This window comes from Calliphora vicina, chromosome 1 (genome assembly GCF_958450345.1).
Source record: "Calliphora vicina chromosome 1, idCalVici1.1, whole genome shotgun sequence".
Classification (NCBI taxonomy): Eukaryota; Metazoa; Arthropoda; class Insecta; order Diptera; family Calliphoridae; genus Calliphora; species Calliphora vicina.
In genome coordinates, this window is record NC_088780.1 from 9,706,853 (window position 1) to 9,730,373 (window position 23,521).

General features: G+C 35.3%; 2 protein-coding genes across 3 annotated transcripts in view; one reads left to right on the forward strand and one right to left on the reverse strand.

Moving 5' to 3' along the window:
- Window positions 1-91: 91 nt before the first annotated feature.
- Window positions 92-22,706, forward strand: Polr2M (RNA polymerase II subunit M). Of its 2 annotated transcripts, XM_065498956.1 has the most exons (4): window positions 92-323; window positions 378-1,191; window positions 1,254-1,504; window positions 22,619-22,706. In XM_065498956.1, exons 1-3 carry the CDS (start codon window positions 172-174, stop codon window positions 1,494-1,496), a joined length of 1,209 nt encoding a protein of 402 aa, XP_065355028.1. In that variant the 5' UTR covers window positions 92-171; the 3' UTR covers window positions 1,497-1,504; window positions 22,619-22,706. The 2 variants fall into 2 exon arrangements, with proteins under 2 accessions (XP_065355028.1, XP_065355026.1); XM_065498954.1 differs by lacking the exon at window positions 22,619-22,706 and having other exon boundaries at window positions 93-323; window positions 1,254-1,748.
- Window positions 1,510-23,521, reverse strand: part of unc79 (UNC-79 domain-containing protein) — a 50,825-nt gene continuing 28,813 nt past the window's right edge. Inside the window, exons 13-28 of the mRNA XM_065498957.1 lie at window positions 22,389-22,468; window positions 21,893-21,955; window positions 17,355-17,463; window positions 17,059-17,282; window positions 16,237-16,385; window positions 15,432-16,168; window positions 14,613-15,371; window positions 8,930-9,197; window positions 6,855-8,865; window positions 6,610-6,788; window positions 3,913-4,067; window positions 3,141-3,847; window positions 2,899-3,077; window positions 2,316-2,823; window positions 2,135-2,254; window positions 1,510-1,946 (exon numbers count right to left, since the gene is read on the reverse strand). Coding sequence (XP_065355029.1) covers window positions 1,773-1,946; window positions 2,135-2,254; window positions 2,316-2,823; window positions 2,899-3,077; window positions 3,141-3,847; window positions 3,913-4,067; window positions 6,610-6,788; window positions 6,855-8,865; window positions 8,930-9,197; window positions 14,613-15,371; window positions 15,432-16,168; window positions 16,237-16,385; window positions 17,059-17,282; window positions 17,355-17,463; window positions 21,893-21,955; window positions 22,389-22,468 — 6,422 coding nt within the window. The 3' untranslated portion in view covers window positions 1,510-1,772. The remainder of the gene's footprint in view (window positions 1,947-2,134; window positions 2,255-2,315; window positions 2,824-2,898; window positions 3,078-3,140; window positions 3,848-3,912; window positions 4,068-6,609; window positions 6,789-6,854; window positions 8,866-8,929; window positions 9,198-14,612; window positions 15,372-15,431; window positions 16,169-16,236; window positions 16,386-17,058; window positions 17,283-17,354; window positions 17,464-21,892; window positions 21,956-22,388; window positions 22,469-23,521) is intronic.

The following is a 23,521-nucleotide window of genomic DNA, read 5'->3' on the forward strand; positions in this document are numbered from 1 at the left end:
AAAACAGTTGTTTAGTTGAGGTCACCGTAAATAAATTCGCTTTGTGGCATTATTTTGTTTGTGCATGATAGAAATAGTTGATGAAATTCCTACAAATCGCGCTTAAATTCTTAAAAACAGAAATTCTGTGAAATTAAAAGAAAACTTACAATAAATATAATAGTAAACCAAATGGCTTGCATATTAAGACCCAAACTAAATCGAATTCCTGGCGGTGGCATGCCCTTAGCTAAAAAAGAATCATATGCCAAAGATCTCAACAAATTAACCCAGGTGGAATTGATGGAAATCAAGGAAAGAGAAGAAAAATTATTAAAAAATAAGTATGTTTTAATAAAATAGTGGATAATAAAAAATATTAACAAGGTACTTTTCAGGTCAAAAATGCAAAAATTACCAGACAAAGGGAAACGTATACAAGACTACTATGACAAGGTGCTTAAAGAACTGGAGCGACGTTCCAATGTGGATGAAGCCGCCAAATTGTTTTCCAACTTAAACATAGCCTCGCAAGGGGAGAAAGCATTAAATGAATTAGAGTGGCAGGGAAATTTGACAAATCTACAAGAAAATCTGGATCCTTTGGAAGATGTTTTAGATAGTGATGATGAAAACGAAATGGATCCCTTAAAGATTATAGCACAAAGACAAATGCATGAAAGGAAAATAAAAATCGAACAACCCGAAGTGAAGCTAATAACAGAAGAAGATCTTAAAGAAATTGAATCGTTTAAAGCAGATTCTCCCGATTCTGGTGTGCCGTCGGAAATAGGTTCTAAAGAAACACAAGCTGTGAATGTCATTGAAGCTGAAATTGTAGCCATAGATATAAAGGAAAAATTAGACAGCATTAAGCCCAAATTACAAACTCTTAATAGTAGTATAAATTCCATTAATGGAGAGTCTAGGAGTAGTAGTGCCTGTTCGCAAACATTGGATTTAGAGCCACATGTTCATTATTTAGTGGACATAACTGAAACTAATGTACAGCCAGCGACCAGAGAAAAGTTTAGACCCTACCGTACCACCATCTCTAATGTTCATGACCCCACAAAAGAAAGACTACGTAAGCAAGGCAAACATTGGGAAATAACAGCAGCTACACCACCTCCCATTCAACATAATGGCGCTCAACTTCTTAATCTAATGGATTCTGTAGAAATTCAAGCACAATATATAGTCAAACTTAAGGTATATTGACAAAAATATTTTTTCCACTTGCAAAAAGTTAACAAAAACCAATTTTTTCTTAGGAACTCCAAGAAAAACAAGCTGCCGACCGTTTGGCTGCTAAACTTAAACGTTTAGAAGATCGTAAAATTGTACTACCATCCGAAGAAGAACTCAAAACAAAAGCTGCCTTTACAAAATATCGTAACTCTAAATCTCAAATTCTTAATATAGAAGGCGAACAAAAAATCAATGAAGATGACGAAGTACACGATCCTTTGGATGAGGAAAAGTCGGGCGGTGTAAACTATACCGTTTTTGATTAAAACAACAGGTACCTTTTTCTTTTCAATATATTTGTAGTTAGATTTTTTCTTTATTGAAATCAACAACATTTATTTAACACTGATTGAAACATTTAACTACAAACTCGATTTTGGGTTTCTCTAAAAAATATTGGCCATTATCATTTATAAACATTCTACGACTCTTAAAGAGCTGAGCTCCTTGATTTTGTTTGTTTTTTTTTTTTTTTTTTGTAATTTGGCTGTCTTAATAAAATGTATAAATAGTTTAAATATGTTTTTTTTTTAATAACTATATTAAATTGAATAGAATTGTGTAGCGGTTGAGGCCTGCAATTCAATTTGACCCATTTTGAATTGTAAACGTTGTAACCATTTGAGTAAGTTTTCGGCATGATGTGTCTGCTGTTCCTCATAATCTGGAGCATAATCACGAACGTTTTGTAAACGCACATGCAAAGTATCGGAAAGCTAAAGTGAAGTAAAAAGAAAAATTTTTAATAAATTTTAATAAATCCTCCAGATGGAGGGGTAAAATAAAATAAAAAGAAAAAAAAACTGCGACAACATAAACCACTGTACCAAGTTTTAAAAAATTTATTCAAATTTATTAATATCTTAATATGAAATTATTTTTTTAATTCAATTTGTTAGTTTACCTGTGTCTGCGATGATAAAACTGGACTCCACAAAGGCAATAGTTTGCTTAAAACTGTAGAATTTGTTTCCTTTAATGCCTCCAATAAACTAAGGAAATGTAGATTTACCATTTCGGAAAGCTACATAAATGAAAAGAAACATGTATATACATTCTTTAAAATACTTATTGCTGACACTTACCTTGGCATTGGAATTCTGCGAAAAGTCATTAGCTTCCTTGGTAGGTTTCGAATGTGAAACCAATTGTAATATACAGGGTGTTACTTTAGCCCAAAACTCGAAAAGAACGCCCATGGTATTACCCTCGGGATTATTCGAAGTATGAGCGATTTGTTCCAAATATACTGTCCATAATTGGCATAAAGTGAAAGCATGGAATAATGAGGACATATGCAAGACAGAGGTCTTAGATTGTTCCGCAAAACCGGCAAAAATCACTTGTATATGATCGGCAATATGACAGGAGGCTTCTTGGGGAACAGGTTGGGAGAAATTCGCATGACTAGCTGTTGCATGATGGCCAGCACCGGGATTGTTGGCATTAGTAGGTTGGTTAGAGGTGGCATTTGCATTCGTAGCTGTGTGTATGGTAGAACGTCTTTGCATTAGAGCCATATGGGTGAGAGAACCTAATAACAGCCATGAGAGCAATCTCATGTGTCCCACACATTCGGTAAATTCTTTGGGTCTTTAAGAGAAGGATATTTTAGTTAAGTTTTTGTTAATTATTCAATGTTTATAAAAAAAATTTCCGTAAACCTACCCTTGCTGCAGTGATGAGGGAGCATTGTAGAGCCAGGGCAAATATCTAGCTACAGCCTTATTGTCTCGGGAGTTTCCGCGCGACATTTCCAAAGCCAAGTACTGCGATACAGCACCCTTTAAAACACCACCCAAAGTATCTTCTCCCAAACCATTTTGTGTTTGGGAATTTTTGAAATTCTAAAAGAAATTTGAAATGTTTTAGACAGAATATTAAAGATAAAAATCTCATCCAGCATTTACCTTAATTTTACTCAATGTATGAAAATCTGCCAAAAAGTCTATCACATCATTAATATACTGCCGCATACAATCGGCCGAATTGGTAGATATAGAGGGCGCCACCTCTGGTATATCTTGCAATGTACCCGGTGGCAATGTACCGCCATCATCCAACAATACAAACCCAATAATCATTAGCAGATTATGATCGGGAATATTTATTTTAAACTTCAAGGCCTGCACAAATTCAAATATCAGCTGACGGCACAAATATTGCTTATCACGATCGCGTGAGAACGAACGCGAATAGATGCAGATATCGTATAAAATCGAATATTCCAAATTGGTGTGCTGCACACAATAGGCCAGTATTTTTGAGTAGGGATCTAATAGGGTCTTGGGTACACAATTCAAACGTAAAGTGGCCACAATAAGATCCAAAAGATATTCATGATTTGTCAATGTGGGCAATATAACAATGACCTGTCTCAGTAAATTCTCCAAACTGGCCATAGCCTGAGGCCAAGCAGACTGCACCGTAGTATCGGGCACTACACACTGTAAATACTCGGCCATGTTGCGGAATATAATGGGTAAATTTTCGACCGGTAAAGATTTTTTGGCTTGTAAAGCCTCACACACCATGTATATGGGACTGGAGGCATTCAACTCTTGAAAGTCTTGTAATGCCTTGGCAATACTGCGGAAGGTGTTGCGTCTAACTTTCACTGCAATTAATAAATTTTTTTTAAAATTCTGTGAAATATTGTTAATTTTTTTTTTACATACATACTTATAACTTCAGTTTGTAGAATTTGTAAAAATATGCCGTTGGGTGCTAGTTGGTGTAAAACACAGCGTAGAAATTGTAATGCTACAGCTTGGGCACTGCATAATAAGGGCGGACCATTTTCTCCCTGCCAAGCATAGGTGCAGGTCGATGATATTCTAGAAGTTTTTGTTAATTAGTTAAATTTGATATACAGTGAGTGACAATACAATGGAAACTTAGTTAAAACTATAATACGTAATTTTTGTTTTCAAAAACATGAGAGATCAATAATCTAAAATTGGATATTAGTTCCCGAACTTTCAGTCACAGGGCAAATTCTCACTTAGTTATTGAATATTATAGTGTAAACAACAATATTTTTTTCCTACGAATATATAGAATTGTGTGCCAACGAAGCTTCATATGCGGGACGTTTTGCTTTACATCTTTAATATGAAAAAAGTTTCGCTGAAGCACACCGATTGCTCACCAAAGGTTATGGTGAATGTGTTCCATCGGTTTCAATGTGCGAGAGATTGTTTGTTCGGTTCAGAAGTGGTGATTTTAACACGGAAGACAAAGATCGCCTTGGTCTGTCAAAAAAGTTTGAATACCAAGAATTGGAGGCATGAAGATTGTTGTCAAACTCAACAAGAGCTTGCAAAATCATTGGTAGCTACTCAAGCTGAAATTACAAAATGTTTTCGTGCAGCAGGATTCATCCAAAAGCAGAGGAATTGGGTACCATACGAATTGAAGCTGTGTGATTTTGAAAGACGATTTTGCATGTCCGAAATGATGTTTCAACGCTATAAAAGAAACCCATTTTTGCACCGAATCATTACTTGCAATGAAAAAGGGATCAATTGCAATAACCCGAAGCGTAAGAGATCGTACGTGAAGCCCGGCCAACCAGGCGAATCGGCACCAAAGTCTAAATTGTTGTTGTATAGCTGTTGTTGCTGGGTTATCACGCTTAGTCACGCTCGTATATGACAGCTTTGAACGACATTCACAGAGACGCCATCAATTCCGCGTTAGCAGGATACCGTATGAATGACGTACTTGGAGGTCGCCCACCACCGATAGCAGACGCCGAGAAGATTCTGCCGCGTGGAACAAGAGTCGTTCTGGCACAACTTAGATCAGGATGGAGCAACATGCTTAATGCCTTTTGGTCCCGCATAGACCGTGCCGTCCTTAACTTATGCCCAGCATGTGGTCAGGGTCCTCATGACACCCTCCACATTTAACTGTTCAGCCAACCCTACTTCACTCAGTCCAATGGATTTATGGACTCATCCTGTTGAAGTAGCTCAATTTCTTGGACTTGAACAACAAGCAGAACCACCAGAACATCCAGATTGATTAATGTGCTGCTACAACAACAACACCAAAGTCAAATATCCATGACGCTAAGGTAATGCTCTGTATTTGGTGTGAGCTGCTGAAATCTAGCCAGACCATCACATGGAACCTGTACCAAACTCAACTGATTCGTTGGAAGCGAGCATTTGCCAAAAAACGGTCAGACATGAAACCGTAATATTCCATCATGACAACGCTCGACCACATTATGCAATATCTGTTAAAAACTATTTAGAAAGAAGTGGTTGGGAAATTTTGCCTCACCCGCCTTATAGCCGAGACCTTGCTCTGCCCGAATACTATTTGTTTCGATCGATGCAGAACGCTCTCTCTGGCATACGGTTCACCTTAGAACAAAGTATCCGAAATTGGCTTGATTCTTTCTTGCCCTCAAAATATGAGCAGTACTTTTGGCTTGGAATCCATATGTTGCCAGAGAGATGGGAAAAGGTCATAGCTAACAATGGCCAATACTTTGAATAAATTTATATTCGGGGTTGTCATAGAATCCAATCATTGTCGCAATCGGTTTTGAAAACCGAAAAAATATTTTGTTTAATCGATAAAAAATTTAATTCTATATCGAATATAAAACCGATCATTTTCAATTTCACAAGACCAATGTACTTTTTCTGTCGTTTTCAAAACCGATTCCGACAATGATTGGATTCTATGACAACCCCGATTGTTCAAATGCTTCAAAATAAAAGCTAAGAATTTGAAAAAATCCTGCATTTTAAAGTTATACGCTCAATACATTTTAAGAGGCACTGATGGTAGAACATTTGTAAGACGTCCGAACTGAAAGAGACTGGACTCCAAGTATATATAAAATAACACAATCAAGTTTGGCGGAGTCAACATTATAGTGTGGAATGTTTTTCAGGCAAATATTATGTCTCTAATTCATATCATAAAATATGCAATCGGATACAGATCTATTTTAAACGATGTTATGTAACCATACGCTGAAGAAACTATGCCTCTAGTTTGGATATTCCAGCACGTCAGTGACCACAAACATACCTAGGGTCGTAACCACTCAGTTACTCAGTTACAATCCAATGAGGAACTTATTTTGAAGTGTTCTATCCAATCCAAGAACTCAATACCTTAGAAAACTTATGGGAAATTGTAGATCGCAAAATACGGGATCGTTATCAGATGGGTTTACAAGGAAATGACAAATTATTTCAAAGGAGATGATTGATACTTTAAAGAGCTATCCTACTGAGTCACTAAAAGTGTCAGAAAATGTTTGTTCAAATTAAAGTTTCCATTGTTTTGTCTATTTTAAGAAATTTTGTTCTTATTTTTTGTTTTTAATTTAAGCAAATTTTCAATACTTACTTGGATGTAATGGTTAATATTTCCGGTAAAAAGGGTGCGGCCATAGACGGTTCTCGATGTATGAAAGTGCCCAGTATAACGATTAGCAAACCAATCTCTTCATCCGTATATTCCTCAATTAAAGCACCACATTCCGAACAGCGTTCACATACGGTATAATCTCCTACACGGCGGGTGCTCTGTAAAATTCACATATAAACAATATTTAAAAAGAAAATATTTAAGAATTTTATTAAACAAAATACCACTCTATCTGGCTGTGGTATAGCCTGATCTTGAGGCCCCAAACCATAGTCTTGTGCCTCGTCTAAATCATCATCTTGTTCTTCGGGTGGTTGATAGGGTGGCGGTGGCCAGGAGCCAGCATAACGTGACCGTATATCGGGTATGGCATTGACATCTACAGCAAATGGAGCCATCTTCTGTCGCGGCTTCTTGCCACTATCCGTACGGGTAGCCGTATTAGCGGGCATTTGTGTACCAGCTGCATTAGCGCTAGTAGTACCAAATGTTCCATTCGATTTGATTTCCTGTTGCTGGACCGTTTTCAATATCGATGTATGTAAATCTTGCTGAGATTCATCTCTGTTTATAGCTGACTGTGTTGTAATATGATGTGTTGTATGGGGCTCTTCCAGGGCTACTTGTTTAATTAAGCGTCTAGGAGAATTGGTACGACTTGAGGGTGTAACATCGTCTTTAGTGCTTTCGGAAACATCAAGACTGTCTTGTTTCAAATGGCTGATATCGGGTATATTAAGACCTTCCCGCAGGCGATCTGCTATGGCGGCCACACTTTCTTGGGTGCCTATGGGCAGCAAACGTTCAGGTGTGGGTATTTCTAGAGTTCCAATGTTTTTGGGTGGCGGTAAAGTTGAGGCATCAATTTCATCTACGGGATTGGGCATAACACTCATTTTGGAGAGTGGTGAATCGGGCGAGCCATAAGCTTTATCCGATCTTTTCAAGGTTTTAGAGGTGAGCTTTTTGTGAGTGGCACTTAATCTGGAATCTTCGTTGCCATTCGATGAAGACGAAGTGCCAGCACTACATTCTATAATGGTCTTATGTCTGCCCAAGGGTTTTTTCGACTGTTCCACTGTGGTCTGTTTAGCAGCTGGTCGTTTGTCTGAAACGTCTGCACTACCATTAGCAGAACGTGAGCCGTTAGTGGAGCATTGTGATTTAGACTCGGTAACTCTTGGATTTATATCTTGCAAAGCTCCCAAAGCCTTCAAATGATTGGTGGCTATGGCAGCAAACATTTTAGAGGTGGATGTGGCCGCTGAATCCTGGGACTTGTTGCGTACGGTTATAGCACGATGTACATCAACGGGCGGACTTATAATAGCGGTCTCTGAGGGTTCTGTACCCACCAGGGGAGTAACAATCATGCGCACTCCTTCCTGCAGTGAATGTCTTGAATGTGTAGCCACCACTGTTGTGGAGACAGTCTCTGACACGGTAGATTTTATTTTGGTGGTATAGGTATCTCCAGTTTTTGTAGTGATCATGGTTTTCTGATTCTTAATAGTCTCCTCTGTGGTACGGCGACTCCGTAAAGCCTCCAATTTTGTTGAGTTTATCTCCTCGAAATGTATGGTATCGTCAAACGAACCAGGAGCACTGCTGCCATGTAATGTGCTATCGGATAAATCACTTTCCGGTATGGCTACTAGTTCGGATTCCGTTTCATCGGCATCCAAACTAGAGTCATTGTATTTCCTAAATGCATGCTGCAGTTTAGGTGTAAAAGCCACATTTTGTCCTTTACCCTTGGAGGCACCACTGGTACCTTCCGAAGGAAACATGGGACTAGCGGGGGGACTTTGTTCTTTATCTTCGGGATCGGTACCCAAGGAGGGTTGGCTTACGTCACGTGACCTAGAAGTACCTTGTATATCCAAGATGGTTGTAGTCGGTATACGACGACATTGATGAAAGTGGTTACGTAAACTATTCATTATAATGCGTATAGCTGAGTTAACGTAAGCACTTTGCGGTGGTTGGGTATACGAGTACTTATAGAGCACTACCAACATGGTAAACATCCAATTGCGACGCGGATATAGTTCCATATACCACAAGGAATAGTTAAAGACTTGATTCTGATACGAATCCGCGGCATTGTTGTTGGGATTTGGAGCGTACAGGACAACTTGCATGACCGAGGATAAGATAAGGCCACCTATTAAATGATTTTGATCCAGAACTTGGGGCAAATTAGCCATGAAGGCATTAAAAACAGCTGAGGCTCTATAATAATTAAAAAAAAGAAAATAAATTGCTGAAATTTGTACATATTTTGTTGAAAACTAACCTCAAATTCTCTGGTGATGTATGGAATGTTTTGTCAATTTGATTGTGACCCAATAGCAAAAACAAATGCTTCAATACAATACCCTGGGTTTTGGAAATTGGCTTATCTTCCGAAGGATAAGCTTGATCAGGTCTAGACATAAATTGCATCAATAGAAATACCAGCAAATGTATTGTTTCACGATCTGATTCTTCCAATTCAGTAATACGACTCAATAAACCAATAAGACTGTCATCATTCATGCCACTCAAAGAATGTATATGACCATCTAAACACGTGTACAAGATTAAACAAAAACAAATATTTTTAGAATCATTTTAAAGTGCATTTAATAAATTGTTAACTTAGGAAATTATTACAAAGTCTTTCTTAAAAAATAGATTGTTATTAAATGTGTGTGAAGAAAGATGAGGAAAATGTTGCTCTAAGGAATGATGATATGAAGGGTGTATGGGCTAATAAACAATTTTTAGAAGTTAGTCAACTTTGTCATAATTCCCAAGTCAATTTCATGTTAAAAATTTCGTTTACATTACAACACACTTACACTACATCTAGATTTTTAGTTTTAGTTTTAGGAATTTAGATTACTGATTTAAAATATTTATAGACTCAGCAGTTTTATACACAAACAAGCAGAATAATAGGTTATCAAGTTGGCTTTTAGGAATACATACCAGTTTTGCAAGGGTTAAACATAGTTTGAAATTAAATTTTAAGAAATTATAAAATAAAAAGAAAAATAAAATAAAATATTGTAAAAAGCTGAACATAAAATACAAAATAGTACGAATTTTCATTCACATATGTATCTACAAGAGATCTTAGATTTATTTCAATCTTATTTTCTTTCTTTATTTTTTTTTTTTGGATAAAAAACGTGCATTAATTATTTTCTTTGAAAACGGGGATTAAGTTTTTAATTTACTGTTATTGGCAGTTTAACTTTAAGGAAGTTTTGTTAAACTAGCAGAGCGGGTTATTGTGGTGGGGAGTGAGACAGACAGAGAGAGATAGAGAAAGGAAGCATGCTTTGGCCAAGCTTAGTGTTTATTTCCTTTAATGTTACCAGATGTTTAAGCTGTATAGCTTTTTAGTTTGTTTTGAATGTATAAGAACAGTTTCAGGGCTGTTTTTTGTTCAGTTTAAACTAGAAATTTCCATTTTATCTCAGAAATGTTTAAAATTTTAAATTAACTTCTTTATATAGGGTGAGTTCCAAAACGTCAGTTGCTAAGCAAACTAAAAAGTTCCTCAGTTTTTAATGATATTATAATAAAGATGCCGAATTAATGTACACTAAAATTTTCGATCATTCGATAGGGCAGATAAAGTATTATTAAGTACTATTGAAGCTTATCCAAATCTCCCTTTATATAAAAGTAATATGGGAAGAGAGGGCCTTTTCGAAAATGCATCACTGCGCTGCATCTGATGCGCAGTACATTCTAAAATGCAAAAGTTGCCAACACTGCAAATGTCTTGAGTTCTAAAAAAAAACAGTGAAACAGTTAATGCGCAAAAACCCATCAAACAAGTATCACCAAAAAGGCTGATGCAAACTAATCATAGATGCGCATCAAATGCAGCGCAGTGATGCATTTTCGAAAAGGCCCATACTGAGATTATGCTACCATGTCCTGCATAAATCGGAAAATTTGGGAGAAAAATAGGATCATTTTATTAAACGATCGCAATACGATCACTTTAAACTAATTTATCCAACTCTAAACAGTTGTTATAACAGGCAGTAGTTGGTTGTTCTGCCAATTCTTTTCTGACATGAATTGTGGAGCGATATAATTCTGTAATTTTGAAGTGGGAAGAAGATCTGTTGTGTTCTCTTTTGTCACATTTGAATATTACTCCTTTGGATATCCTGATGTGAAACATAAGTATCCCTTGATCCATCCCATATGCAATTGAGGATTCAATTGTGGAGAGGCACTGGAACTATACAACCAATATTTTTAGAAGGTTTGCTGTAGGAATTCTGTTCAGTTATAGTTCTGCAAGTCTTTTAACTTGTTGCAGTTAATATTCTTGGTGACATGTGCAAGTTAGAAAGCCATAGATAGATTATTTTTCATCGATTCAAAGCTTGTGAATGGAGAGAATGGTTCCGTTCAGGAAACATTAAACAAGAAATGTCTTTAGATCCCGCCATCGGATATTTGTTGGACACAGAGTACAGAAAGGATATCAATAGATCTGTTGTCGTTGATTAAAATCTTGTGCAATTTGTGTGGCGATGGAGGTTATTTCTATGCTGGATGTTGTGTCAGTTTGCGAAGGAGAAGAGCCTCCAGAGTCATGTCGACAGGTGATAATGGAGAGATTGTTCGATTTAAGTGGCGATGCAGGTTCTTGTGTCAGTTTGCTAAGGAGAAGAGCCTCCCGAATCATGTCGACAGGTAATAATGGGGAGATTGCATTGATTGTAAGAATCTCCAAAGCTTGTGTTTTCATGTAAGATCTTCTTCATTAACTCAACTTCTGACTCTTCAAGGATCTTCAATGTATTCTAAACCTTAGAAGAATTGGAACTATTTATTCTTCAACTACTTAATTTTCATAAGTCATGTCGACAGGTGATAATGGAGAGATTGTTCGATTTAAGTGGCGATGGAAGTTATTGCTTTGCTGGTTATTGTGTCAGTTTGGGAAGGAGAAGAGCCTCCAGAGTCATGTCGAAAGGTGATAATGGAGAGATTGCATTGATTGTGTTTTCATGTAAAATCTTCCTCATTAACTTAACTTCTGACTTATCAAGGATCTTCAACTTATTCTTGAACTTAAAAGAATTGGAACTATGTATTTGTTCTTCAACTACTTAATTTTCTTGAGGTAATGATATGAATTTATCTCTTTCATTTGTTAAACTAAGAGTACTTTAAGAATGTCTTCGAAGGGTATATCATAGATCTGTTTCCATTGATTCAAACATTGTGAAATTCGAGCAGCGCTGAAGGTTCTAGCTATGCTGGTTAATGTGTCAGTTTGGGAAGCAAAAGAACCTCCAGAGTCCTGTCGTCATAATGTCGATGATAATTGAGATATCGGTCTGTATGAATCACTCTGGCTTGTGTTTTCATTTAGGATCTTTCTCATAAACTCAACATCAGACTCATCAAGGATCTTCAACGTCAGTAGGGATATTTCGTCTAGATCTTAGAAGAATTGGAACTATGGATTCACGATCCATCTTTTACATCTGTTGGACAAAGAGTACTGTAAGAATGTCATCGAAGAGGCCATCGATATATGTACCTGATTTCGTTGATTTAAACCTTATGAAATTTGAAGGGCGATGCAGGCTACTGCTTTGCTATTTTTTGTGTCAGTTTGGAAAGCATAAGAGTAGCAAGTGTAATGGCGACAGGTGATAATGGAGAGATCTGTCTTTGGTTTCATGGAAGATCTTCCTCATAAACTCAACTTCAGACTCATCAAGGATATTCAACATATTATAGACCTTAGAAGAGTTGGAACTATTTGTTCTTCAACTATTTAATTTTCTTGAAGCAATGATATGGATTCACGATCATCTTTTAAACCAAGAGTACTTTAAGATGTTTTCCAAGGGTATATCATTATAAGCCCATCGTTAGATATGTTTCCATTGATTCAAATTTTGTGAAATTCGAGCAGTGATTAAGGTTCTAACTATGCTCGTTAATGTGTAAGTTTGGCAAGCTGAAGAGCCTCGAGTGTCATGGCGACAACAATGTCTTAGATTCTCGTGAGCACCTGTCGCATGGGCCTTATCTCACGGTGGTCCAAACACCGAAGAACGCTCAATTTGCAAATTCTTGTACAAAAATTGCACAGATCAATGCACAAACCCCTTGCTCGAGAGCTCGGGCTATCTAATCCCTGCCATCCATAGCTAAACAACTAACAAGCCCTGGACAATTATCAGAACAGCAACATCCGGCCTGGTAATCCAGTCCGATGTATGATGTCTGACTTCAAAAGTTCCCGACCGATAAAAGTCAGAGTGTGCTACTATAATACACACTTCAGACCTCGACCTAGAACCAAGCCCAACGATCTGTACATCACGGATGCTACTACCCTAATACATTTCCTGAGCACAAACGCTAGTTATTATCTGCTACTTTCAATGGCTCTGTTGTACTCAGCAACAGCACCCAGAAGATTCATTTGGTGTTCCGAAGTCTATCACTAGCATAGTCATCAGTACTTTAACCAACGATCTTCTTCCCGCGATTTTGGGTTTAAACCACAGCCAGCACGTCGTCACCCAAAGTGACTAACCCAATGATCCTACGGGACCGGAGTCCTGGAGCCAATGATCCCCGTGCTACTAGATAAGACCCTAGTCAGACTCAATGAGGTCCGTGCACCTCGGAGCCCCGGTTTCGCTCCAAATTTCCCATCGAAGCACAACATCAAGGTATGGAGCTAACCAAGATGCATATCCGTGCCCCAAGGGGGGTGTCATGGCGACAGGTGATAATTGAGATATCGGTCAGTAGGAATCACCCTGGCTTGTGTTTTCATTGAGGATCTTCCCCACAAACTCAACTTCCCTACGCTAGTAGGGATATTTCTTCTAGACCTTAGAAGAATTGGATTCACGATCCATCTCTTTCATCTTTTGGACAAAGAGTACTATATGAATGTCATCGAATGAGGAGGCCATCTATAGACCTATTTTTTCGTTGAAATTCTTGTGTCGGTTTGGGAAGCCGAAGAGACTCAGGTGTCATGTCGATAGGCGATAATGGAGAGATCGGCCATGTGTTCTTCAATGGCAGCAGGGATATTTCTTCTAGATAAATAGTTTTCAAATAATCTTGAACTACTTTACTTTCTTAAAGCAAAAATATATCTTGAAAAATTTAAAAATTTCTGAGATGCAAAATAAAAATGGAAATTTCGTGTGAAGTTGAATCAAATATCATGGAAAATCTGATTAAAACTGAATAACGAATGAAAAAAAGTGAGAAGAAAAAGAGAACATGCATGCTGTACTAAATTGAACTTGTAATAAAAGTCATAAGTGATGAAAAAGCTTGAAGAAAAACACCATAAGTGCCAACAAAGTTAGCTTAAAAGAAAATGTATACAAAGTCTACCAGTGAGAATCAGTTTATTTAGTTAACTATTTATTATTACTAGTTAATCAGTGTGTTTTGTTTTTGGTTTTTAGTTAAAATAATTTACATGTGCCTGGAAAATCCGAACAATGGCTGGGCCTGTGAAAATTTAGCCACAAATCTGTTGTTTTACAATTTTATATCCATACGTTTGTATTTACATTTGTATGTTTTTTTTTATATACAAATTTACACGTTAAGTTCAAATATGATATAGTCAATCAATCCATGTTATAATAATTTGTAGAGGAGCAGAGCAGTTATAGAGAGACACAAGGCGTAGTAGGTTCAAAAACGCAGTTATCGAGTTATGGTACATCAAATTTTCATTTCGAAAAAAATATATTATAAGTAAAATGAAATAAAAAGAAAAAATCCAAGAAAAAAAAACATATATTCAAATTGTATATATGTACGTATATAAGACACCATTACGACAGTTATGAGAGAGAGAGAGAAGATATAGTATTATGATTTACACAAAACAAGAGAGCGAGAAAGTAATCGTTCGTTTTTTTTTTTGGTTTGTTTACAAAAAGCATGCTACTACAACCTACCTTGAGGTGCCGGCGCACTAGCACTGGTTGATGCTTGTGTGCAACCGACATCACAAGTACAATTCATTGGTATGGCTGAAGCTGATGGACTGGGACTAGGTGCCGGTGCGGGCGGAGGGGGTGGCAGGAGATTGGGAGCCGAAGGATGCTTTTGGAAATGCGAGTGATAGGAATGAGTGGATGCATGAGGATAATGATGTGATTGTGTGGAGGGTTGGGATTTTGTTTGTTGCTTGTGATGTTCAGCTTCTTGTAACGTCGGCATTGGACTATGAATTAGCGTTTGACTAGGCGCTACACAATGCACTAAATACTGATGACTTTGACTATGAGTCGAGGCTAAAGTTGATGTTGTTGCTACTGGTGCACTACTACTAGACTGATGGGAAGTTGAGGAAAAGAAGAAATGTTGCTGTGACACTGGATGATTATGAGCGGACAAGGAGTGTATGGGACAGGGAGTTTGTAAGGGATTTGTGTGATGAGAGGAGGATGTTGTGTTGGGCGGGGGTTGAGGTTGGTTTGGAGGCTGTGATGAGTAATGTGAATGTGACGACGTTACAGAGTGTGTGGTTATATGAGCACTGTAAGCCGCACGGTGTGATAATGTATTGCTAGCTGTTGGATAACTATAACTAGTACAAGTTTGGCTGGCTCCACTACTAGAGCCTAAAAACTGACCCAAACCAAAGCGTGATGTTTTCCGTTTCAATATGGGTGCCGAAACCTGGCGGCTATAGATTTTCTCTTTATCGGGTACTATAATTAAGGAAATATGAAAAGTTAAATGGAATAAATCTTTTTGGATTTTGTACATACCGAATTTCGAATCCTGTCTGGGTATCATGCTGGCCGGTGCTGACATGGTTCTTTTATATGGCCATTTTGTACCAAACGAAGCACTTAAAGTCTTGGCCATACCCCCGGTGGCTGTATCAGACTGACTTAAGGCCTCTCGAGCCTTTAGTATCTTCGATGACAAAGCTTCACTGCCATTTTCCGAGTTACGTAAATCTCTCAAGTACGAAATATCGCCACACTTCTCCAAAGTTATTTGAGCTTCCACAAATAGAGTATCGAAACGATTTAAGAAGAACTCCCAGGTCAAAATCTTACGATCCGATAGGGAATTATGCAATTGATAAACAGATTGCAAGACCACCGGTCGATCAACGATAAACAAATCAAATTGCGATTCTAAGCAGAAGAGGAGCGACCGAATTGCCGTATCATGTATGGTTCCGATATAGAGTGTAGCCCTTTGGGCCACATAGACATTGATGTCATCCATGCTGGCTATAAGATGACAAAAGGCTGTAGCCAAAGCCGTTTGCAGACCAACTTCGGTGCGCAGAGGAGTCGAATCCATAAATCGTGTAATTACAGTAACTCGTTCAACTGCTGTGAATCGTACCCGCCAATCGGTGTCGTGGAATGCCTCCTGCACCACGCGCCAAAAGACATCAGAGCCCAGAGGCAAGGTTATGCAGTGCAGCAGCAAGGGCACACCAACTTGACAGATGTGCGAATGTTCGGCGTTGCAAAGTTCCCAGAGACTGCAAAGAGAATACATTTTTTTGGAGAATAAGATCATGTTTTTGTGGGAGAAAGAGTTTTTACTTACTTTTTTATAAGCAAATTCTCTTGGCACCATATAAAAAAGCCACGATGTTCTCGTGCGGCCTTGGCCAAAGCATCTCCATGCAAAGCCATTACATTTAAACAGTGTAGGACATAGTAGAGAATTTCCGGCTTTTTAATTGTGGGAATTTCCTAATGAAATATATGAAAAGAGTTAAAATAATACTGGGTTCACACACATCAAGTTTACTTCCGCAAGTCTTTAGTATATAGAAGAGAGAGGAGAAGGGAATTATCTTCTTCTTTATTCTATTAACTCAAAACTTGCGCAAGTAAATGGAAAGAATTCTTTGTTTGTTTTGCAAATTAAATTGATGTAAGTCGTGGACTATGTTTCTAAGTGAGAGCTATGGATAACTTGGCAGCATGTGTTTAATTTCTCTTGTATTCTCTGCTTCGTAATAACTGAATAAACCTATCAGTCTCCTTTGAACAATCATATGTCTGAAACCTGAGTCTTGAGGAAACGTAAAAAGTAGTCTATTTATATTTATTGATAATAGATTTTGGAAACTTTCGATGTCACCTTATGATTCTGGAAGTGTTTACATGATCCATGACTTTCAAAAATTCCATTGCTTTCTAAACAAACTATTTCCTTAATTATAAAACTCTCAGTGGACGAATTTCCGAAAAAGAAAGATCTAAACAGATAGTACGAATTTTGAATTTGAGGCGCTCCACTTTGACAACTTGTGACCCCGTTCCAGTTAGGTACAAAATCCAAAACTCGGACTAAACGTTTAGATTTACATTATTGGAAATTCCGGTTCTGTTCAGCCTCGGAATCTTATCTAATAAATACCGTTAATAGTTGATGTATATATTGCAAACTTTGAGGCAATTGTTCTAAGGAAAATTTAAATTTGCCCACAGAAGTATGCCAAAAATCTTCTCCATCTTCTTCCTCCTCGTCTTCGTCAGAAAGGCTGCCATTTTCTAAGCCACAGGCACCAGCATTGCTGCCATTTCCCAAACCATTATCGCCACCCAAAACAGAAGCTTTGGTAACACTAACATTGGCACTGCCTACAATAATAAAGAAATCCAACAGAAGGTCAAACAAAAATGTTAAAAAATTTAAATATATAAACAACTTACCCACATCCGCATCAGACAAGGTTATAGATCTAGCTATAGCTCGATCTGCGGGCAATATCGAGGCTAAATCTAATTGTTCTGAAACCGTTTCTACGGTAGCCGTCATTATCTAATTTAAAAAATGTTGGATTAAATTAAAATTATTATAATACACATAAATTTTATACTTAATAAACTGAGATTACAAACAGATTTTATTTATTTACATTTATTATAAGAATAATAATAAAAAAATACATTTATTATTTACAAAAGTCACACACATAGGTAGTTTTCTTTTAGGTTAAGTTTTTTTTTTTATTATTTATTTTCTTCTATTATTTTTTTTGTAGATTAATTTTGTACAGTGTAAATTACAGTGCTATCTGAGTTATGAAACTCGAGATATAGGTGCATATTTTTAGGGTTATAATTAAATTGTGCGTTTTGTGTTGCATATTTTTGTGCAATTAATAATAAAAAATTGTACATGCTTTTTACACGGAAAAAATTAAATAATTTTAATAAAATGAAATGAAATTAGAAAAAAATCAAACTGAAATTATATTTGTTTTGGAATAAAATTATTTACATTAAAAAAACAATTTTTAATTGATTTTTTTTTTGTACATTTAGGTATTTTGTTTAATATTCATAAATTTATTTATTTTTTCAATATTCACACACATACAAGATACTTTGAGTCAAAGGAAATTATAGAGTTAAGTAAAAGTTTTTGTTTAAATAAAATACAAAATATTAGAAATATAAAGAAAATTATAAAATAAAACAAGTAAGAAAAGTTCTATATTCGGCTGTGCCGAATCTTATATACCCTTCACCAAATTATACTTCAAAATTTTAAATATTTTTAGGTAAACAAAATTTATTTTTTTTTCCAGTTGTTTTTTTCATTTTTTGGAAAAAAAATTTTTTCGATTGTTATTTTAAATTTTAATTAACATTTTTTTTTTTAAATTTAAATTGTTTTTTTTTTAATTTAAATGTAATTCATTTTTTGTTTTGGATGGCACAAGAACATCTCTTAGCATAGAAGATATTGTTACGTTTTAACCTTTTCAAAACGCTGGTTTATTTCCTTTAAATAAACCGGATACTTTTGATTGCAAATAAAAGCCGTTTAGTAGTTTGAAAATTGTAACAACTCTTTATTTCTTTAAAATGTACAACAACAACAGAATTAAATAGCCACTCAATGTTTTTTTATACACGTTTATAAATTCGTGTACATACAATTTATAATGTACACGAATTTACTTGAAAAAAAACACAACACACTTTAAGGCACTTAGATGATGTTTCTTCGAAAAGCGTCTCTGATCAACTCACTAACGACTGCAACCTCTGCCACTATTTATAACATTGCATTACCATCTAGAAAGCTCTTTAACTGTCAAAGTTCGAATATTCTAGATCATCTGTGGTGTACTTTCTACAATGTTCTTTAACTGATTATTCGAACTCGAATACAGCGTTGCCAACTTACAATCAAATCAACTGAAAGCTTTTATTTAACAATGCCCACAGATATGTTACAGTTTTACAGCACTGTTACTTGAAAGCATTATGATACTTTTAAATCAGCCGTTAAAATCGTTATATTTGAATTCAAGTACAATTTCGTAACAATATTATGTTTTTATGGCGTTTTTCGATATTCCTTCCCAGGCTATTTTAACGGCATGAAATAAATCGTGAAAATTGCCTTTCCTTATTTCAGCAATTTTCACGATTTATTTTCATATTAATAATGTGCCACAAGTTCTCAATAGGATTAAGATCGGGAGATTGATCAGGCCAAAGAAGAACTTGAATCTTATTGCTCTGAAATCAAGTCTTACAAAGTTTGGAGGTGTGCTTAGGATCTTTATCCTGTTGGAAGCTCCCTATAAGTGGCATCTCTTCACTGGCATAAGGCAACATTACATCTTTCAATACATCACGGTACATGAACCGATCCATAATCTCATAAATTTTATGATTTGGCCCAAATCCTTGACCAGAAAAGCAACCCCAGACCATTACATTGCCTCCTCCATGTTTAGTTGTTCCTTTGCAATACTTAGGATTCAGTCTTTCTCCTTTTGGTCTGCGTACACGCCTTATTCCAGAGGAACTTTTTAAGTTGTATTTGGATTCGTCAGGGAACAGTACTGTCTTTAATTTTTGGACACTCCAGTCGATGTGGGCTTAGGCAAATTTCAGTATAGCTTTCTTGTTCTTAACTGATAGAAATGTTTTTTTTGCTGGTCGTCAGCTGAATAATCGCGCTTCTACTACTCTTCTACGGATTGTTCTTTCGCTAACGCATAATCTTAAACTTGTTCGTACTTGAATAGCTGATGCTGCAGGATCTTTTTGTATTGCTCTTTTCATCAAGGAATCATCATATCGTGTGGTTTTACACGAACGACCTGCATAATGCACCGGTGATATGCGACCAGTCTTAAAAAATTTTGAAACGAGCCTGGAAATAACTGATCTGTTAATTGAATATTTTTAACTCAATTCATGTAGTGATAGTCTTCCAGTCTTCAATAACTTTAATTTTAAATTCACTGGAGTACTTGTTCCTTGTCATTGTTTTTTTTAACAATAAACTGTATAAAACTTAAATTTTGCACACTACGTCTTCCTATATTTTTATCTTTTGGAATTTTTAAGTCCATTCATTGTGATTCCCGATAATTCACATTGCAAATATGCAGTACCGAGTCAAATTTTTAAACATCTTATAAGAGGGTGCTTTTGTTTTGTCCGATGCGTTTTGAGTTTTTATATGATTTATCATTTTAAATTAATTTTTAATAAAATTATCTTCATCCCAAAAAAGCCGTTTTTATCAAAACAATTATGATATGAAAAAATTCATTGAGGGGGTGCTTTAGTTATGGCCAATACTGTATATTATGGATCCTTATAGATAGCGGAGTCGATTAAGCTATGTCCGTCTGTCTGTCTGTTGAAATAAATTTTCTGAAGACCCCAGATATCTTCGGGATCCATATCTTCAATAGTTCTGTTAGCCATGCTTTCGAGAAGATTGCTAATTAAAATCAGCAAAATCGGTCCACAAATGGCTGAGATATGAGGAAAAAACCAGGACAACCTCGATTTTTGACCTATATATGGATTACTAAGTAATTAATATAGACAATATGGATATCTAATGATAGATATTTCAAAGACCTTTGCAATGGGTCAAAATCGGAAAAAATATTTTTTAACCCGATTTTTTTTTTCACCAAAAGTTTTTTTTTTCGCTAAATATTTAAAAAAAATTGAAAAAACAAAAAAAAAATTTTTAAATTTAAAAAACAACTCGAAAAATTTTTTTTTCCAAAAAATGCAAAAAAAATTAATTTTGTTTTTAAATTTTTATTTTGAAGTATAATTTGGTGGAGGGTATATAAGATTCGGCACAGCCGAATATAGCTCTCTTCCTTGTTTTGTTATTGTTTATTTTTGGGTCCATAATTGATATTGCTCTGAAATCTTTTGTATATTATTGGTAATTCGGTCCAAAAGCGGACCAAGGTATGGCATACGCTTCACTTAGCAACAGAGTATCCGATATTGGCTGAATTCGTTCTTGGCATCAAAAGATGAGCATTTCTTTTGGCTCGGAATCCATATGTTGCCAGAATGATGGGAAAAGGTCAAGCGGGGAACAAACTCCCGGGGAATTTTTTATTCATAATTGGGCTGTATAATTTTTTAGAATTTAAATTATGTATAAATTGAGAATGTATTTGCAAAACTAAGTTTTTACAATGCTTTTAAATAATTCTTCAAATGGGTTTAATATTCTCTATCTAATCGAGGTATCGCTTGAGGTCTGTTGTTAAAATTGTGATCTAATCTAGGTAAATTTATAAGCACAATCAAATCGAATGCGATGTCTATGCATTTTGTGGGTTAAAATTTAATAATTTCCACATCTACACCATTTCCAATTGAATTGCAGAAGTTTTCAATTATTTTTCAGAACTATCTAATTGAATTTCAGAATATTCCATTTGTATTTCAGAAATTTCCATTTGGGCAATTCCATATCATTGTACGTGACCGTGGCGATTCTCGTGGAATTGCCCATTTGTATTTCAGAGATTTCCATAAAACAAATGGAAATTTCTGAAATACAATTGGAAATGGTGTGTGTAGTGTTTATACTTTATCTAACAGATAAACTAATTTAAAAACTTTAAAATAAAATATTAAAAAATAATACAATATTAACAAAAAAAAAAAAAAGAAAAAAAAACTTTGTACATTTATATATACACTGAACATATAGTTTGAAATAAATCAACATTTATGAATGGTTCTGATATGAAAAACACTTATTTGAAAAAATAAAAAAATTATGAAATTTTTAAAACTACACCGAGAATTACAAATTGTTTATAAAAAGAAAAAATAAAAGAACAAATCATAATAATAAAATACGGTGAATTTAGTAATGATTTAGATTTAGAAAGTTTTTTTTTTTTTTAGTAAATTTTGTGACTTTTTTTTTTTTTTAATGCACAAAGTACCTCGTCTGTAGCGTGAACTTTTCTCAATTCAATACTATCAACCGATTGGCCATTATCGTTTTTCTATAATAAAATGAAAAATATTCAATCAAGATCAAAATTTTGTAGGTGGAAAAAATTGAAGACAAAAAAAGTTTTATAAAATAAAAAAATAAATTGAAAAAAAAGCAAATTTGAAATTGTAAAATGAACAAATAAAATAATAAATATTTATTTGTTTAAACTAGTTTGCAAAAATTGTAACTTAACCTTTTATATTTTGTTTAAAATTTCATTGTTTTGTTTTAATTTTTTTTTGGTATTTTATGGTGTTTTTTTAGGTATTTATTTTAAACGATTTTAAAACTCAAACTCTGCCTTGGTTTTTTTTTTTCAGGGGTTAAACTTTTTAACGTAACATAACAAAATTTTCATATTTCATACAATGTTTTAATGGTTGCTTGCTTTTGCTTAGATTTGTCTTTTTGTTTCGACTTTTTCTCTGAGTGTAACTTACCGAACAGACATGCGGCATATGCACTAAAACGCCACCCACCGAATGTGGTTCGGGTTGGGGTACTGCCACCGGCACTGGACCTAATTAAGGAAATAATATATTAATTTCATTGCTATTTTCAATTGAACACCTTTATTTGTGTTTGTTGGTTTTAAATATAATTGATTTAGTTTATTTGAAATTGTATGTTTTCTTCAATTCAATTCAATTAAATTTTTTTTTCTTTAAAGGTTCATTCTCATAACTTTACATGCAAGGAAAGTAAAATTAATGGCAGAAAGTTCAATTGCTAATAAGGAAAATGAAACAAAACAAAACAGAACGTAAAATATGGCCACTACTAAATTGTAAGTAATTTTTGTATTGAACTATTTTCAAATCTAAATTCAAAAATGCTGGAATCATGCATTTTAGGGGTTTCCATATTTTTTTTTTTTTGGGGTTTAAAACAAAATTTTATATTGTATACAGTTTTATTACTTCAGAATTCGTTATGAAAATAAACAATATAGATTTATAATTCTAATCGAAGTATCCTTTATTGCATGGGAAGTTTCCAGAACATATTATTTCACGTTTTGCGACGTCAATTGGCCACCAAATTCGTGATATTTGACGCCGTTATACTTTTGTTTGTAGGTCTTCGTCAAAGACCACGTCTATGCGGATAATCTCCTAATGTTGGAGCATTTGAAAACCAGCATTCGTCAAGTTATCGCAGAGATACCGCCCGAAATGTGCGAAAAAGTGGTCGAAGTGGTTGGGAAGTTATGCCTCACCCGCCTTATAGTCCAGACCTAGCTCCGTCCGACAAATATTTGTTTCGATTGATTCAGAACGCTCTCTCTGGGATACGTTTCACTTTGGAACAGATTATCCGAAATTGGCTTGATCTCAATGGCGCGGAATGCATATACGCAGAGAAAAAATATAATTGGACATGGTTACTGTAACCATTTAAATAGTGTTACAAGATTTTTAACAATATTATAGTCACAGTAACCATTTACATGATTGTGGTAACCATAATATGGTTAATTTACTATTCACATGATTGTATCAATCATATATAGGGTTACAGTAAACAAATATATGTTTGCGGCAACCATATTTATGATGAATAATTGTATCAT